The 17,877-nt window shown below is 46.3% G+C and overlaps 1 protein-coding gene across 2 annotated transcripts; it reads left to right on the top strand.

Annotated features, from left to right (window-relative positions):
• The first annotated feature begins 451 nt into the window (after positions 1-451).
• IGPD (imidazoleglycerol-phosphate dehydratase) lies at positions 452-17,553 on the top strand. 2 transcript variants are annotated; one of them, XM_078574767.1, is made up of 8 exons: positions 452-746; positions 1,579-1,703; positions 13,787-13,891; positions 14,006-14,098; positions 14,802-14,876; positions 15,365-15,427; positions 16,087-16,196; positions 17,354-17,553. In XM_078574767.1, the coding sequence occupies exons 1-8, from the start codon at positions 524-526 to the stop codon at positions 17,379-17,381; spliced, it is 822 nt and encodes a 273-aa protein (XP_078430893.1). In that variant the 5' UTR covers positions 452-523; the 3' UTR covers positions 17,382-17,553. The 2 variants fall into 2 exon arrangements, with proteins under 2 accessions (XP_078430893.1, XP_078430894.1); XM_078574768.1 differs by lacking the exon at positions 17,354-17,553 and having other exon boundaries at positions 15,994-16,109.
• The last annotated feature ends 324 nt before the right edge of the window (positions 17,554-17,877 follow it).

Below are 17,877 nucleotides of genomic sequence, written 5' to 3'. Positions count from 1 at the left end.
ACAAAATTAATACAATTATCTGAAATTTATAATAATTATGACTATGTCAGTTTGTTTAGTATTAACCACAACTATTAATATCTTGATCTTTACAGAATATATATATATATACTGAGGGCCATGTTAATAAAGATAATTGACGTGTTAATTCATTAATAGTCTGGCGGTCATAGAACTAACAAATTTATTACAATTATCTGAAATTCATCATAATTATGACCATGTCAGTTTGTTTAGTATTAATCATAACTATGAATATCTTGATCTTTACAGAAAGTAGATATATATAAATTGCGGGCCATGTTAATAAAGACAATTGACATGTTAATTCCTATTAACATGTCAATTGAGGGACATGTTAATGAAGACTATTAATGAATTAACATGTCAATTATCTCTATTAACATGGCCCTCAATATATATATATATATTGTTTTGAAAATATCAAGAACACAGCGTCAGTAGAAGGCAGAGAGATTGTTGCAGGCTCGTCGCTTCTCTTCGATTCTTCGTTGGATCGTTCATGGAGATTGCGGCATCTGGTCGGCCAGGCTCTCTGATGGGGCCGAGGGTTAGGGTTCTTCTTCCTCGCTGGAGCAGCATTCTCCGAGTTTGCGGTCTCAAACAGAGATCTTCGTTTGCTGGTGTCGTCGCGGAGTCGGCTAATTCAAGGGGTTCGGGAAATGGGTCCGCGATGACGGCGTCGGGAGTTCGAGCTGTTGCTTCGACTGCTCCAACTTTTGAAGGTACCAAATGCCCAAAAGTGGGGTTGATTTTCGCGGAAGATCCTTATTGGTTGGGTTTTTGCTTTAGGAATTGGGCAACGTACTTGCATTTCGTTCTTGGTTTTTGCCATAATTTTGGGGGAAATCCCGTTTCCTTTCGTATTTCCACTTTTTACTGTTGTTACAATTCAATTCTCGATTAAAAAATCGAAGAAATGAAGTTGTGCATTTTCAATACCTCCACTTCACTGTAATCTCCATCGTAGGACAACGTTTTCTCCCAGATAAGACCATTTCTGGAGTTAAAAGGAATATGCTGTTCATTTTGAGCTATAAAACTGGTGTATTCCTGTGACATGTCTGTCTCGGAAAAATATGAGAAGGTAGATAATATTTTTTATCTAGTGTTCTTTAGAAAAAAAAAGCGAATTTCAATGCTGAGAAATTCCTTTTTGGGATCTACTGTGGTCGCAATTCAATCGCGGACTGCATATATCCTTGAAAATCAGATGAATTAAAAATATTGATTAGTCCAGAATAGGATAATTTCTGGGTAAAAGGGAGTGGATTTTTCATTTTATTTGTGTAACACGTATATTCTTGTGACATGTCGTGCACGAAAAAAAAATGAAAAAATATAACAACTTTTTATTATGTATTCTTCTAGGAAAAAACTTTAAATAGATTCATGCATTTTTTTTCAAGATTGTCATTTTTTTACAAGCTTACTGTAATATCGTATATATATTTTTGAAGGATATTTTAATTTATATTGACTCTAGAAAGATGAAGTTTTATGGAAAACAGAAGAAGGTAATAAGTAAACTGACTTCATTTTTTGTGGATTCCCTAGCGCCTCGCATAGGGGAGGTGGAGAGGGTAACGAAAGAGACAAGCGTTCAAGTTAAGCTGAATCTTGATGGCTCAGGAATCGCCGACTGCCAAACTGGCATTCCATTTCTTGATCATATGCTAGATGTATGTGCTCTCCCCACATTTTCTCCTGAAATTTCTGTCAGATTTTCGAATCAACTGCATCCAATAATCTGAATATTGAGATTCCGGGGTTTAGGTGGAATTTTTAGTCTTTATCAATACACTGAATGCGGGTCGAAAGGTGAAGTTTTGTCTTATATTGCTAGATAAATGTGATGACGGGTACTTTCAGAAGTTTATGCCCATAAATTCAAGAGTTTTTGTGCATAAATGACTAATATCTTAATGGATATATCTTGCTTCCATCCATACCAAACTATGAGAAATTTAATCTGATTTCAAGGAGAAATAGTTCTAGATCCCTATTGCAATCAATGTGAGATGGAGAAAGAATACCAATGGTAGTCTATTCTCTGTGCCTGGAATAACCAGGAAAGGAGAGCAAGAGAAAACGAGAAATAGATTAATGTGGAGGCACATACATTATCTGGTGTTAAGGACAGAGATACTAACTATTGGGCCCAAGGCCTTGTAAATGTATTAGCCTAACCCTAGGGCATTAATGGAACCACTAACATCCCTAGAATGCTGCTAATGGACCACTGGAAGGCCCATTAGCAGCCCAGTAATGGTCCCTTTAGGACCCATTACACTCCCACTAAGGGCCCATTAGCGAAGGCCCACTAGGGGCCTAAATATCAGGCCCACTAAGGGCCTGATATGTTCTGGGCCTGTCTAGGCAGGCCCAGAGTCCAACGGCTAGCAGAAACTAGCCGTTGGACCCCTTCCAACGGTTACTTTTTGAAAAAGGTAACCGTTGGAGGCTACTTGTTAAGCAAGTAACCTCCATAACACTGTTTGAAAGGGTCTAGTGACCCTGGATTTCTTGTATAAAAAGGGGAACTATGTATGAGTAAAAATATACTTTAAGCCCCAATCTTGTGCACTCTCTCTCTCTCTCTCTCTACTTTCTCTCTCTACACTTTCTCTCTCCTCCGATTTCTTCATTTCTACATGGTATCAGAGCAGGATTCCTGATCCTGTCTTTGGTATTTTTTTCTGGAGCTTAAGGGCATCCTACGGGAGTCTTCCTACGGCGTCCAGAGAGTTGCTTCCGCTGCATCTACAGAGTTTTTACGATTCACTGTTGCAAATCGCTGCCTGCAGAACTCTGTCAAGCCTGCTGACTTCCTTGCATTCAAATTACATCTACTGGAGGTACCTTCAAACGGGCAGAATCTTCTTGATCCTTTCTAAGAGGAGAGGGCTTCAAAGGAAGTATCTTTACGTGCAAAGTTACTGCAAAATTACTGTTACGGCTAATACCAATGACCAGATTCTTCCTCCTGCTCCGGCTCCGCAAGAAACCCTACCTTTTGCTGAAAGGCCGGCCGTCATCTCCACGGATCGATGGCTCACCTCCTTGCCGTTGATGGCCAAATGCACTATCTTCAATGGAAGTAACTTTCTTCTGTGGGCCCAGCGAGTTCAGGCAGCCTTGGCACCTCGAGGACTCAGCCATCATCTTACAGAGGTTGCACCTCCCAGAACGTCTCCTCACTTTCCCAAATGGATAATTGAGGAGGAAACCGTCTTTGCCTGGCTCCTTGACACATTGGCTACTGATCAAGGCCCCTCTTACTCCGGTTATGATACTGCCAAAGGGTTGTGGGAGGCCGTCAACAGGGACCACTCAAAACAAGGTGACAAGGCCAAAATTGTTGATCTTCTTTACCAATCTTTTTCTATCCGACAGGGAGAGAAAAACATCAAGGCTCATGCAAATGAGCTGAGGAATATCTTCACCGAGCTAGATCATGTCTGGCCGCAGTCAACAGACCCAGTGGCAAGAGCTCAGTGGTCTACTCTCCGGCTCTGTCAACTCCTTTTCAGTGTAAACCCCAAATTCGAAGTCTGCAGAAGTCAGCTCTACAATCAAGCGGTAGAGCCCACTTTCGATGAAGTAGTTTCAAAGCTCATGACGGATGAGAGCCGCATCCTCAGAGAAAAGACCTCTGGCCCAGCTCATGGGGCCTATGTCTCCAAGAATTTCAAGCCCTCTGGATCTAATCAGAACCAGAGGCCACAGCAGAGGCAAGACGCACCACGAACCGATCCTGGACGGGTTCCCAGGGAGGATTGGGTGTGCACCTACTGCAAAAAGCCGGGGCATCTTCGAGAAAAATGTTGGAAGCTTCATGGAAAGCCTCCCCACATTGCTAAGGCTCATCTGGCCCACGATTCTCAGCAAGGGGGGGACACAACTCCTACACCAGATGACTTCCGGATGGTTCTGCAGAAACTGCAGAGCCTTGAAAGCATGCTTGGCTCCACCAACGGCGCCATCATCGGGTCCACTTCAATGGCCAACTCTGGTAAAACTCAACTTCTCTCAAGTTTGAATAAATTTACCACAAATTCTAAAGCTGCATGGATTCTTGATTCTGGGGCAACTGACCATATGACTCATTCCAGACATTTTTTCACTACATATGAGTCTTTGGCCCCAGGAAAATATGTCCAAACAGCAGATGGGTCTCTAATGCCTGTTGCTGGCTTTGGGCAGATGAACATACAACCCATAGGAACTCTTTCCTATGTATTGTATGTTCCCAAACTCTTCGTCAGCCTTGTTTCAGTCCAAAAATTAGCAAAACTACAACATTATAATATTCTGTTTGATGACATTGATGCTTATCTATGTCATAAGGTCCTCGGGTCGAAGATTGGGCTAGCTAGAGTTCAACACGGACTCTATTACCTTCCGGGACAAGAGCCATCTTGCTGGACGGGGCCCAAAGTAGCTGCTGTACAAGCATCCACAGAGGAGAAGATCATGGAGACCCATCAACGGATGGGTCACCCCTCTTTTCATCTTCTTAAACAACTTTTTCCGTCAATGTTTAAGGACACCGATTTGAAATTCTTAGTCTGTGATGCTTGTCAGTTGGGTAAATTTAAAAGAGCAACCTATCCTGTTAGTAATAATAGAACTAATACTCCTTTTAGTTTAGTACATTGTGATGTTTGGGGCCCATCACCTACTAGTGATTTACTGGGGCATAAATATTTTCTAATATGCACAGATGATCACAGTAGGTTCACTTGGGTTTTTCTGCTCAAACAGAAATCTGAAGTTACAAACTGTGTCAAGAACTTATGTGCTCTTGTTGCACAACAGTTTGGAACAACTATAAAGGGAATTAGGACCGATAACGCTAAGGATTTCTGTTAGGGCTTGGAGGAAGGAGAGGAATGAATTCCCTTAACTAGAATATACATGAGGAGGGGTATATATACCCTAGGAGAGAGAGAGAGGAGAATATGAGTTAGTGATAAGTGAGGGAGCCTAGTGGGTTTATAGAACATGACCCACTAGGATAGGCCTCTCACTAACAGCCCCCCGCAAGCGAGGTATGGATGTCATCCATGCCAAGCTTGGAGGTAGCACGAACAAGGAGAGGATTTGATAATCCCTTCGTGAGAACATCGGCCGCCTGGTCGGATGACGGCACGAAAGACAATTCGAACAAGCCCTCGTCCATCCGCTCCTTGAAGAAGTAGCGGTTGATCTCCATGTGCTTGATGCGACCCGTCTGGCCCGGATTTTGAGCCAAGGCAATAGCCGATTTGTTGTCACAATAAAAGTGGATCGGACGGGTGTACTCGACGCGAAGTTCGCGGAGCACCCCGTGAATCCACTGAGCCTCAGAGGCCCCATCCGCAAGTGCCCGGTATTCCGCCTCTGCACTCGAACGGGAGACACGATCCTGCTTGCTGCTTTTCCAGCTCACAAGGCCCCCGAAGACAAAGATGCAAAGGCCGGTGGTAGACCGGTAGTCCACAGTCGAGCCTGCATAGTCAGCGTCTGTATATACCTTTACAGTCGGCTCTGAGCTCCGGGGGAAGAGTAAACCCTTCCCGGGACAGCCCTTCAGGTACGCGAGCACCCGGTGAGCTGCCTGACGATGAATCTCATGCGGAGCATGCATGAACTGACTGAGAAGGCTAACTGCATAGCTGATGTCGGGACGCGTGTGGGTCAGATAGAGAAGTTTCCCCACCAACTGCTGATATTGATGGGTGCTGACCGGCGGAGAGTCACCCCCGGCGCCCAACTTGACGTTGGGGTCGATGGGGGTCTTCACAGGAGCACAGTCGGTCATACCCGTCAAAGTCAGCAGGTCCACCGTATATTTCTGCTGGCTGATGAAGATACCACGAGCTGAGTAGGCCACCTCGAGCCTCAAGAAGTACCGGTGCTGACCAAGGGCCTTGATCTCGAACTCGCGGGCAAGGGAGCGGCTGAGGCGTGAAGCTTCGGCAGTGTCCGACCCGGTGATCAGGATGTCGTCCACATAAACGACCAGGATAGCGACCCCGGCCGGGCCGTGACGGAAGAAGAGAGTGGCTTCCCCATTGCTCTGGGTGTACCTTCGCGCGCATGACGGAGCTGAAGCGGCCGAACCACATCCGCGGTGACTGCTTCAGTCCATACAAGGACTTCCGCAGTCGGCAGACGGTCCCCGGAGGCTCGAGAGGGTAGCCCGGAGGATGATGCATGTAGACCTCCTCGGTAAGATCGCCATGAAGGAAGGCGTTCTTAACGTCGAACTGGCGAATCAACCACCCATGATGAGCGGCCAGCGCCAGGAGGAGGCGGACGGTGTCCATCTTCGCGACCGGAGAAAACGTCTCGAAGTAGTTGACGCCGTAGGACTGAGTGAAGCCACGAGCCGCGATTTGCGGCGTTCCAGGGAGCCATCGGCGTTGTGCTTGGGGGTGTGAACCCACTTGCACGAGACGGCCGTCTTCCCGGGCGGGAGGGGAACCACATCCCACGTGTGGTTTTTGAGCAAGGCGCGCATCTCCTCATCCATCGCCGCTTTCCAATGAGGACAAGCGATAGCATCAGTTAAGCGGCGTGGAACGAAGACAGAGTCGATGCGGGTCAAAAACAGGCGGTAGGGAGTACTCAACCTGGCGAAGGAGCGATAGTGAGAGAGGGGGTAAAGGGGAGTGCGGGTGCACTGGCGGACCCCTTTACGCAAAGCGATAGGCAAGTCAGGGGAGTCATCGTCAGCCGGAGAAGAAGACGACTCGGAAATGGCTGGCGGAAGAGAGGAAGGCGAGAACTCAGCAGACGGGGAGGGAGCGGAAGCAGGAGGCGAGGATTCGGGGGAGGAAGATAATGGAGTAGGCGCAATGGGTGAGGAAGGAAGGCCGACCGGTGGAGGAGAAGAGGAGGGTGGAACGACTGTGGGAGGAGAGACGACGGTGGGAGGAAAGGGAGCAGCGGGCTCCAGAACCAGATCCGGTTCCAAGTGGGGGGCCGTAGGAGATGAGGGAGAGAAGAAGGGTTGAAATTCAGAGAAGGTGACATTGGCGGAGACGAAAAACCGACGAGAAGAGGGATGAAAGCATTTATACCCTTTCTGAAGCAAAGAGTAGCCAACAAAGACGCATTTGAGCGCCCGGGCATCCAGCTTCGACAGGGAGGGCGTCGTGTCATGAACATATGCCGTGCAGCCAAAGACGCGGGGAAGAAGGTGAGTGCGGAGCTGCGCGGCGGGAAAGGCAGCCGACAACCGGTCAAGCGGAGGGCTGAACTGGAGGGTCGGGGTGGGCAGCCGGTTGATGAGATGAGTACTCGTCAGAACGGCTTCCCCCCAATAAGTCCACGGACGTGGTAGTCCAGCAGGAGAGTGCGGCAGTCGACGTGACATACCCAATACGCCGCTCGCAAGGCCATTCTGCTCGGCGCCGCCACGCAAGACGCCTCGTGGAGAATCCCATGGGCGGTGAAATACGAGGTCAACTCCTGGTTGACGTAGTCCCGCGCATTGTCGGACCGAACCGCTGAATAGTCCGCCAAACTGAGTCTGAAGCATGGTGCAGAAGGCTTGAACAGTCGAGGAGACGGCGCCTGGACAGCAACAAGTAGGTCCACGTGTAACGGGTGGCCTCATCAACAAAGATCAAGAACCACCGGTGTCCCTTCAGGCTGGCCTGTCGCGACGGACCCCATACATCGCTATGAATGCGATGTAAGGGAACATCACTGTGAGAGGTCGACGGAGGGAAGGATGCCCGGCGATTCTTCGCCAGTTTGCATGCATCACAAACAACAGAATAGAGGTCCAAGCCAGTACACAATGTCGGAAAAAGTCTTTTCAAAACATGGAAAGACGGATGCCCGAGCCGCTGGTGAGTGAGTAGAAGCCGCTGCCGGCGCTGGTCCTCGACCGTCAACAAGCACCGCTGCACGGGTCCCCGACCGCCTCTCGCCCAACAGCAGTAGGCCATCCGAGCCCCTAATCCGCAAACTCTTCCCCACCTGGTCAGTCAAAAAGATCCCATCAGACTGAATGTGGAACGAGCAATGGACCGCATCGACGAGTCGCTGCGGTGACATAAGTAAGGTCTGAAGGGACGGAACATGAAGGACGTTGTGAATGATACCAAGGCCATCCACATGGATCGACCCGATACCAGTCACGCGGCCGCCCCCACCCCGTGTGGACAGCTCGACCACCAAGGTGCCTCGAGGGACAGAAACCGGTGGTTGAACGGGTCATATGCTCTGTGGCCCAGTATCAAGCACCCAGGTGGTATCCAAACGAAGGAGCTTGAGGGCCGAGTGTCCACAATACCACTGATCTGACTTGGGAAGGAAGAACGCACCGAAGTCACTGAAGTGAGCCACGGTAGGCTGCGAAGAAGACGCGGTCTGCAGGGCAGCCAGCTGGGAGCTGATACGGGCAAGTTCGGCAGTCAGCTGGTCATTAGTCATGGCTGGATGGCTGGAGCTAGAGGGCGACGGGGCCGGTGCCTGGGCAAGATGGGCTCTGGCTTTGCGGGACCGGCGAGACGACGAGGCAGGAGCTGATGACGACGAGGGGGCGGCCTCCGGATCCCGGGTACTGTCCAAAAATTTCTTGATGCACCGGGCCTCAAGATGATTCGGCTTGCCGCAGTAGGAGCAAACCACCGGTGCCCGAGAGCCCGAAGAAGGCTTGGGCAGCAAGGGAGGTTGCTCCGTAGGGCGGGACAGGAGGGCAGCACTCTCGCCGGGGGACTCGGCAGGCAGGTCCAGCAGCGGACGTTGACGACGAAGGCTGCTTTCAACCTCCGTCAACTCCTTAACCAGACCATCGAAGTCCGGAAGAGGAGTCTGGGAGTGAAGAGCCCGGCGCCGGACATCCGCATATTCCGGATTCAGCTTGTCGAGAAATGACATGTAGCGGAGCTTGAGAGCATGGCGGCGGTCGACGCAATTCGGATCCCCCACCGGCATGTAATAGTCCACCTCGCGCCACAGGGCTTGGTGGGCAAGGCTATAGTCCATAATGGACATGGTGCCATGTCGGAGTGCACTCGCCCGCTCGGCCAAAGTAAAGATCTTCCAGTCATCAGCATCATGCCCGCAGTAGCGACGGGCGTGCTCCCAGATCTCCCGCGGAGTCGTCAGGTGGAGGAACTTGTCATAGACCTCCCGAGAGAGAGTGTGAGTCAAGAGCCAGGAGTGGACGAAGTACTGCTCGGCACTCCAGGCCGGGAAATGCGGGTCCGTGACGGGGAGGGGCTGGCAGGTGAGATGTTTCTGGAGCAGACGGCCGCGCAGAGTGTACTCGACGAACTTCAGCCACGACATCAAGTTCGGAGCACTGAGACGGCAGTTATCCGGAGCCGGAGGGAGAGGAACACCGATTTTCGGCGACGGGAGTTCCCGGGCAAAGTCAGCCGCGGTGAAATCTGCTTGGGTTGACGTCGGGCGGTGGATGCAGACGGATCACTGCCCATGCTGGAGGTAGTCGACATGACGGCAAACAGCAGCAGCGGCAGCGAACGAAGAACCGAACACGGTCCGACACTGCTGGCGGACAGTAGTTGCTGGCGGGCGCGGCGCGCAGGCGGCTGCTTGCGGGCGGCGGCTTGCGCGCGGGCGCTGCGCGCAGGCAGCTGCTTACGGGCTGCTGGCGGCGCGCGCTGGCGCCTGCGGCGGCGCTGCTCGCGAGCGGCAGTGCGCGAGCGGTGGCGCTGGCGGGCGCGCCACGCGGGCGCCTTGCGGTGCTGCTCGCGGGCGCTGCTCGCGAGCGGCAGTGCGCGAGCGCGCGCGGCGCTGCTCGCGGGCGGCTGTTTGCGGGCGGCGGTTTGCGGGCGCTCCTTGCGGGCGCTGCTCGCGGGCGCTCCTTGCGGGCGCTGCTCGCGGGCGGCTGCTTGCGGGCGGCAGTTCGCGGGCGGCTGCTCGCGGGCAGCAGCGAAAAATGCCCCCCCCCTTTTCCCAAATCAAGGAAGCAGGGAGAGGAGATCCGCGAGCAAAGAACAGATTGAGAGGGTGATGGTGAAGAAGAAGGGAAGAAGAAGAAGAAGAAGAAGCCCGCACAAAGGCTTAGGGCTAGAGATGGGGATCAAGAGCTTGGCTCTGATACCATGTTGAACTCCATGCTAGGGCTTGGAGGAAGGAGAGGAATGAATTCCCTTAACTAGAATATACATGAGGAGGGGTATATATACCCTAGGAGAGAGAGAGAGAGGAGAATATGAGTTAGTGATAAGTGAGGGAGCCTAGTGGGTTTATAGAACATGACCCACTAGGATAGGCCTCTCACTAACAATTTCCTTAGCCAAGGATTAAGAGAATTCTTAGCATCTAAGGGGATGATTCATGAAACCTCATGTCCCTATACCCCTCAGCAGAATGGACTTGCTGAGAGGAAGATAGGAGATATTGTAGATAAAGCAAGAACTCTTCTTATTCAAGCAAATATGCCTCTTAACCTCTGGGGATTTGCAGTTATGACTGCAACTCACTTAATTAATCGATTGCCCTCCAAGAATCTGGACTTACAAAGTCCGGTACAGATTCTTGAGCAAAAGTATCCCACCGTCAGACTAAAAAATGACTTATCAGCCAAAATCTTTGGCTGTGTTGCTTATGTCCATAATCCTGGACATAAGCAAAATAAATGGTCATCAAAAGGATTAAAGTGTGTCTTTTTGGGTTATTCCAACACCCAAAAAGGATATAAAGTTTATCACCCAGTAACAAAAAAACATATGGTCTCAAAGGATGTTGTTTTTGATGAAACTACGTTCTATTATAAGACTGATCGACAGGACACCGTTCGGGACCTTAATTACCTTCAAAAGCTTACTGAAATCCCAGAATCTACTGAATCTGATACTGATAAGCTTGATCAGTCTCAAATTCAGCAACTCATACTTCATCTTCCTGAAGAAACCCAACTTCACCCACCTGTCATTCTTCCTGGATCTGATTCTGGTTCTACTGTTGTTTCAGAAAAATCTGAGACAACTCCAGAGCCATTATCAGCACCTGAATCAGAGACCATTACTGATCCTCCTCCACCAGAACATGTTGAAATGAGACCCACCGTCCTCCAACCCGGTAGTGGCGATTGGTCTATTGCACTTAGGAAGGGTAAAAGGTCCTGTGTCAAACCTAGACCACACCATACAGTGAATTTTTTAAAATTAACTACAGTTTCCCCATACTATCAAGCCTTCATTCTTAACGTCCAAGAAGGATATATCCCTAAATCTCCCCATGAGGCTTTGCAAATCCCTCATTGGAAGGAGGCAATGGATGAAGAGATGCGGGCTCTCTTACTGAATGATACTTGGGAGATTGTGGATCTCCCACGAGGAAAAATGGCAGTTGAATGTAGATGGGTTCTTACATTAAAATGCACCATGGAAGTTACCAACAAGCCTAAGGCAAGGCTTGTTGCGAAGGGCTTTACTCAGACATATGGTATCAACTATCAGGAAACTTTCGCTCCTGTTGCTAAGATGAATACCATTCGAATTATTCTCTCCTTGGCAGTTCACTTTGATTGGCCCCTACAACAGTATGATATTAAGAACGCCTTCCTTCATGGAGAGCTAAAAGAGGAGATCTATATGACCCTCCCACCAGGGTATGGTGATACAACTCAATCAGGTAAAGTATGTAGATTAAAAAAGGCTTTGTATGGTTTGAAACAGTCCCCCAGGGCATGGTTTGGTAAGTTCACCCAAGCTATGAAGAACTTGGGCTATCGTCAATGCAATGGTGAACATACCCTCTTCTTTAAACATTCTTCCTCCTTACTAACTATTCTTCTGGTTTATGTTGATGATATTATCATCACTGGCAGCAACATAGCAGAAATTAATACCCTGGAGAAACACCTCAGTTCAGTCTTCCAGGTCAAACAACTAGGCCCCTTAAAGTACTTCCTGGGCATTGAATTTGCCCGATCCTCTGCAGGGCTACTTCTGACCCAGCAGAAGTATGCCCTAGAGCTTCTTGAGGAAACTAAACACCACAATTGTCGGGCTAGTGAAATTCCAATTGAGGCTAATCACCATCTTCTCCTTGATAACAATGAACAGAAGGTTGATGTCACTGCTTATCAGAAACTTATTGGCAAACTCTTGTATTTATCTCATACCCGACCTGACATATGTTATACTGTTAATGTACTCAGCCAATTTATGCATTCACCTCGTATTTCTCATTTCCAAGCTGCTAACAGAGTTCTCAGGTATCTAAAGGGAACTCTTGGACTGGGCGTCACCTACCGAAGGACAGGGAAACTAGATTTGGTTTTATATACTGACTCTGATTTTGCAGGATCCAGGATGGATTATAAATCCACCTCAGGATACTGTACTCTCCTCGGTGGCAATCTAGTCACCTGGCGAAGTAAGAAACAGAGCGTTGTCTCTAAATCCAGCACTGAAGCCGAATTCAGAGCAATGTCCAAGGGCATTGATGAAGTAATGTGGATCCGCCACATGCTTGACAATCTCAAGATTCCATATGACAGACCAGTTTCAATCCGCTGTGACAACAAGTCTGTCATCTCCATTGCTCATGACCCTGTGTACCATGATCGGATGAAACATGTCAACATCGACAGGTTTTACATCCAAGATCACTTGGAACGTGGATTATTAAAGACAGAGCACGTGGCCTCTGAAGATCAATGCGCTGACATCTTCACGAAGGGGCTACCCGGAAAAACCCTGCGGCAATTTCTCTCCAAGCTTGGAATGATGGGTGTCCATTCCAGCGCTTGAGGGGGAGTGTTAAGGACAGAGATACTAACTATTGGGCCCAAGGCCTTGTAAATGTATTAGCCTAACCCTAGGGCATTAATGGAACCACTAACATCCCTAGAATGCTGCTAATGGACCACTGGAAGGCCCATTAGAAGCCCAGTAATGGTCCCTTTAGGACCCATTACACTCCCACTAAGGGCCCATTAGCGAAGGCCCACTAGGGGCCTAAATATCAGGCCCACTAAGGGCCTGATATGTTCTGGGCCTGTCTAGGCAGGCCCAGAGTCCAACGGCTAGCAGAAACTAGCCGTTGGATTCTTCCAACGGTTACTTTTGAAAAGGTAACCGTTGGAGGCTACTTGTTAAGCAAGTAACCTCCATAACACTGTTTGAAAGGGTCTAGTGACCCTGGATTTCTTGTATAAAAAGGGGAACTATGTATGAGTAAAAATATACTTTAAGCCCCAATCTTGTGCACTCTCTCTCTCTCTACTTTCTCTCTCTACACTTTCTCTCTCCTCCGAAAAGATCGGTGACCACCCAATGTGTACATGACTCAAGCCCTGAGGCTCAATTACAAAAGTGATTAACTTCGTCTCCCTCCAATCCCGACTCTGGGGAGCCATGCCTCCATGAGACCCTCCACCTCATGTATTAGCCCGTCCGTAGAGGCTGTTCCACCTCGAAATACACTTCGTTCCGGTGGCGCCAAATTCCCCAAAGCACTGTCATTGCTTTGCCCCCCTCTTCATTTCGACTGGCACCAAGTCTCTGCATTGACTCCCAAAAGGCCTCTTCTGAGGTCGTGATCACCACCGCCTGAGCTCGTGTGGCCCACATCATACGAGCAAAAAGGCATCCAAAAAATAGATGGTTGCAGTTTAAATCGAATTTGACACAGGTTTTAATTATTTTACATGTTTTATTGCTTGCATTTCACTTTTTTCCACTGAAACGCATTGCCTTCCCTTTTGTCTGTTGAACTGCTTATGGAAAAATCTGGTCATCAGCGCTTGTAACACTGAAAAGCTGTAAACCTTTGCATTAAGCAGCAATTAGCATCGCATGGTCTGTTTGATGTGAGTGTCAAGGCTTCTGGTGATATCCACATTGATGATCATCACACGAATGAGGACGTTGCATTAGCCATTGGCACAGTAATTTCCTCTACTTCATTTTCCTTTTACTTTTCCTTTCTCCCTATAATTTGATCTGATCTACAGATTATTCTATATTTCTCTGATATCTCATTTAACCCCTTTCTTATGAAGGCACTTCTCAAAGCGCTCGGTGATAGGAAAGGAATTTCTCGGTTTGGAAACTTTTCAGCACCCCTCGATGAAGCTGCTGTTAATGTTATATTGGTAAACCCCACATTTAAACCAATGCATTAAGTCAGAGGTTCATTTTCTCCTTGAAACTGATAAGGTCCGTTGACACCCACCGTATCCAAAGAATGAAGGCAACAGATCTGACAATAAACCTTCAAGAAATCCACAATATCGACCATAATACAAGGATGAGAAGTACAAAACATCCAATGAGAGGTTCTGAGCGGAGAAGAGAAATGTATAGGGAAGAACGCAGAGATAGGCCGATTGGCTTTGCTCATCCAAGATGGAAGGATCTCCTGATGGCTCGCCAATCGCTCCGGTGACTCCGATTTCAGATGGAAGAACGCTAATTGTTTCTTGAACTCTAAACCTCTCCTATTTATATTTTTTCTTCTTGCGTCCTCCTCTTTATTTGAAAATCCACACGTGCTTCAGTTATAGGCGTGTGTGGCGTTCTTTGTCTTCTTCCATCTCTGGGAAATCCTCCGGAGCTTCTTATCAGAAACCTTGTGCGTCAGTTTTATGATTTCATCTATTAGGTCATGAGACTTGGGATTACAAACTCGTGTTTATGCGAAGAATTGATTTGATCTCAGAGATTTTTTTTTTCACAGAGAATCAATTTGTTTTGGATCGTCTAATAGGTTCTTCATTCATATAGGAGAGCAGTGCTGGATTGAAAGCATAACTTGATTTCTTTGTTTTAATTCTCATAAATCTATTATTGGTGAAGGATCTATCAGGTCGGCCACACCTGAGTTACAATCTTCGCATTCCAACTGAGAGAGTTGGGACTTATGACACTCAGGTATGTTATTTTCTCCTAAATTCTATGTATCCTACTCTAGCGCTGCCTCCCGTGTAATTTATTGGCTTTTTACTAATATTTCGCCAATTGCTTCATCAAGTCTGACTTATATTTACTATCATTGGTTATTTTCTGTCCAATCATCTGTTTGTGCAAAACATGCATTCCTTCATGCGTCTGTAAGTTCTAAATACCTTTGGCTTTGATGGTATTATTGTCCTTGAATTCATTTAGTCACGTATGCAATATGTTTTGCATCAATATACTTAAATGGCAAAGATGTTTGTGCTTAAGCTTAGTCTCAATTGATGAAGAAAATTTAGTAAAAGCTTAGCTTTTGCAAATCCTTGTAGGCCTTATTATTGGATATCCATTATTTGTTACCAAAGTCAGTATCCATATTTGTAACCGGTCTTTTACTTTATTCCCAAAGAGTGGAGAGTCTCTGGATGGATCAAACTGATCTCGTTTCTCATTATTCTTTTTAGTTGGTGGAACACTTTTTTCAGTCTCTGGTCAATACATCTGGAATGACCCTTCACATCCAACAGGTTAGTTCAATCTGTTTCCAGAAACACCCTCCATAGATAACTCAAGAAATAATGACCTTCTTGTCCATTCTTTAAATTTATCTATGTTGACAATACCATGGTATGGGGATATTGTGGTGTTAATAATATATTCACGTGTAGTTAGTATTGTGACATAACATGCGATGGACATGTGCTACGCCATAACAGTTGGGATGTCTTTGGTTTGTAGCTCATGTGCGGGGTATTTCTGTCATTTTTTGTTGCTGCAGTTTTCCCTTTTAACATCTGTATCCTTCCCCTTCGGAGGCACCAAGGAGAATGAATAAAAGTGGAAGTTTTTTCTGTGTTAATAACATACTCACGTTTCCTTCACAATTTTTTGTTTTTATTTAGGGATGTCTTTATTTGTAGCGGCACAGTTTTCAAGCACTTGAATCCAACAAAACGATTAAGGGCATTTTGGTCTTTTATGTTATCTTAGTTTTATCATTTGGAGGGCAGCCGAGGATAATGAATTGAAGTTGAAGTCAGCTTTCTTTCAAACTATCTTTCAGATTAATTGGCCTATATGTTTACCTTTCCAGGGACAAAAAATTCTATATGCCTGAATTTTCTTATTTATAACTGGCCAAGTTTCTGATAGAACTGGTTGGACTTTCACTTGGGGCCAATGACAGATGGCTGGAAATAATTCTCATCACATCATTGAAGCAACATTCAAGGCCTTTGCAAGAGCTCTTCGACAGGCAGCTGAGTGGGACCCACGCCGGCAAGGGACTGTTCCCAGGTTAGTCAATACTTTGGCTTTGATTTTGATGCTATTTCAAATGAATGGAACAGAGATCTCTTAAAGATCTTATATATATGATTCTATTTCTTTAATTTTTCTCCATTGCTTAAAACCCTTTTTCTCGCTTTACCCATCTGAGAAACACAGATGAACCGTTGCTCGAGTCCAAAATCTTCCCTCCATTACATAAATTTATTTATCATTCTGAATATTACTGTACTAGCTCATAACATGATGATCCCTCTTCTTAGACGAAAAATGTTTCCTGATCTTTTTATATTTTCGAATCCCTGATATGGCTGCAACATCTCCTCATCTGAAAAATTCCCTTGAAAAGATAATTCCCGGAATGAATGGTTTTATCTTCTTATTTTTAGGGGTTATCATGCTATGAGCTGTGTCAAGCTGATAGTATGATGACCCCTGGTTTATTACGGTTTGTGCCTCTGTTTTTCTAAAAACTGGTTTTCAGATATTATGTTGATTCCTTGGAAACCCTAAAGAGAGGCCTAGTTTTTTGAAAAAGTTCATTTATTTCATTCTAAACATTCCTTTATTTGTTGAAAGACATTTCTCTTCTTGTTAGACAGATATCTGAAAAACCCTACTATGAGAAAATAATCCCTGTCTTATATATTTAATTCATATTCTTGTTTTTAAATTGGAACATTAGATTCTACCTTTGTGTTAATCTTAAATTGTGATGAACCATGGTCCATTATAGTTTGTGTCCCCGGTTTTCGAAACACTGATTTTCTGGTATTAGCCTAATTCCTGTGAAACCTTAAAATTAGACTAATGCCTGAAAAAGTTTCCTTCATCTTACTCTGAAAAATATTAGCTTCTAGTAATTAAACATCGGCTTTCAGTTATGAGATAATTTCCCAAGAAACCTTCAAACAAAGGGTGATTCCTTAAAGAAAATCATTATCTTACTCCAAAAATTATGAGTTCTAGTGCTCTGGAACCTTATTACTTGCTGATCCTAAGTCTAATATGGGTTTCTTTTTCATGATTACATAATTCTTAACTTGCACGAGTACTGAATTCAAAACAAACTATTGCAATTTGCCCCAAATTCAAAAAAAGTGCTGTGACCTGAATGTTGAACTTTCAAGAAACCTAAAAAAACTATTTCCTACTCTTTGTTGCAGCTCAAAGGGAGTTCTCTCCCGTTCTTGATCTTCCTGGGAAGATATCTACCCATTGCCTTTGGCATCTGGGACAGCATCATGCATGGGCATATGTTATGAACCCCACACATGCAGATTATAATGCCACTGTGTGAGGGGAAAAAGAGTGATGTAACAACACTTACTTTAATTTTATGCAGTTGAGAAAGATCTAAGGCAAATCTCTATCAGGAGTGTCCTCATGCAAGAAAATATAACATTTGGTATTATTTATGAATAGTATCTTTTGAAATCTCTGAGAGATAGAGAGAGAAAGAGACTTGGAGAGAGAGAGAGAGAGATTTCTGTACAGGCAACAGTCCCGACCCCATGCGTAAACATACGCTATTTGGAAGAAGAGTTCTGTAACAAAATGCATAACTTTTCTCATCATCAGTGATGGTTGTGTTGTTGCCCTAAATTTTGAGACTGAGTGTAGTGTCAGCATCATCCTCCCTTCTGGTGTCTTCCAAGGTTCTGAATTATCGACAGTTGGAGACGAGATG

This window comes from Wolffia australiana, chromosome 4 (assembly GCF_029677425.1).
Source record: "Wolffia australiana isolate 7733 chromosome 4, ASM2967742v1".
In the NCBI taxonomy this organism is placed as follows: Eukaryota; Viridiplantae; Streptophyta; class Magnoliopsida; order Alismatales; family Araceae; genus Wolffia; species Wolffia australiana.
The sequence above is the reverse complement of the archived record's forward strand: the minus strand, read 5'-3'. Positions and strand labels throughout refer to the sequence as shown.

Coding starts and splice junctions, on each gene's coding strand:
- IGPD (XM_078574767.1), top strand. CDS start 524: ATGGAGATTGCGGCATCTGGTCGGCCAGGCTCTCTGATGGGGCCGAGG. Junction 1,704..13,786: donor TTCTTGATCATATGCTAGAT/GTATGTGCTCTC, acceptor TGCATTAAGCAG/CAATTAGCATCGCATGGTCT. Junction 14,877..15,364: donor TTGGGACTTATGACACTCAG/GTATGTTATTTT, acceptor TATTCTTTTTAG/TTGGTGGAACACTTTTTTCA.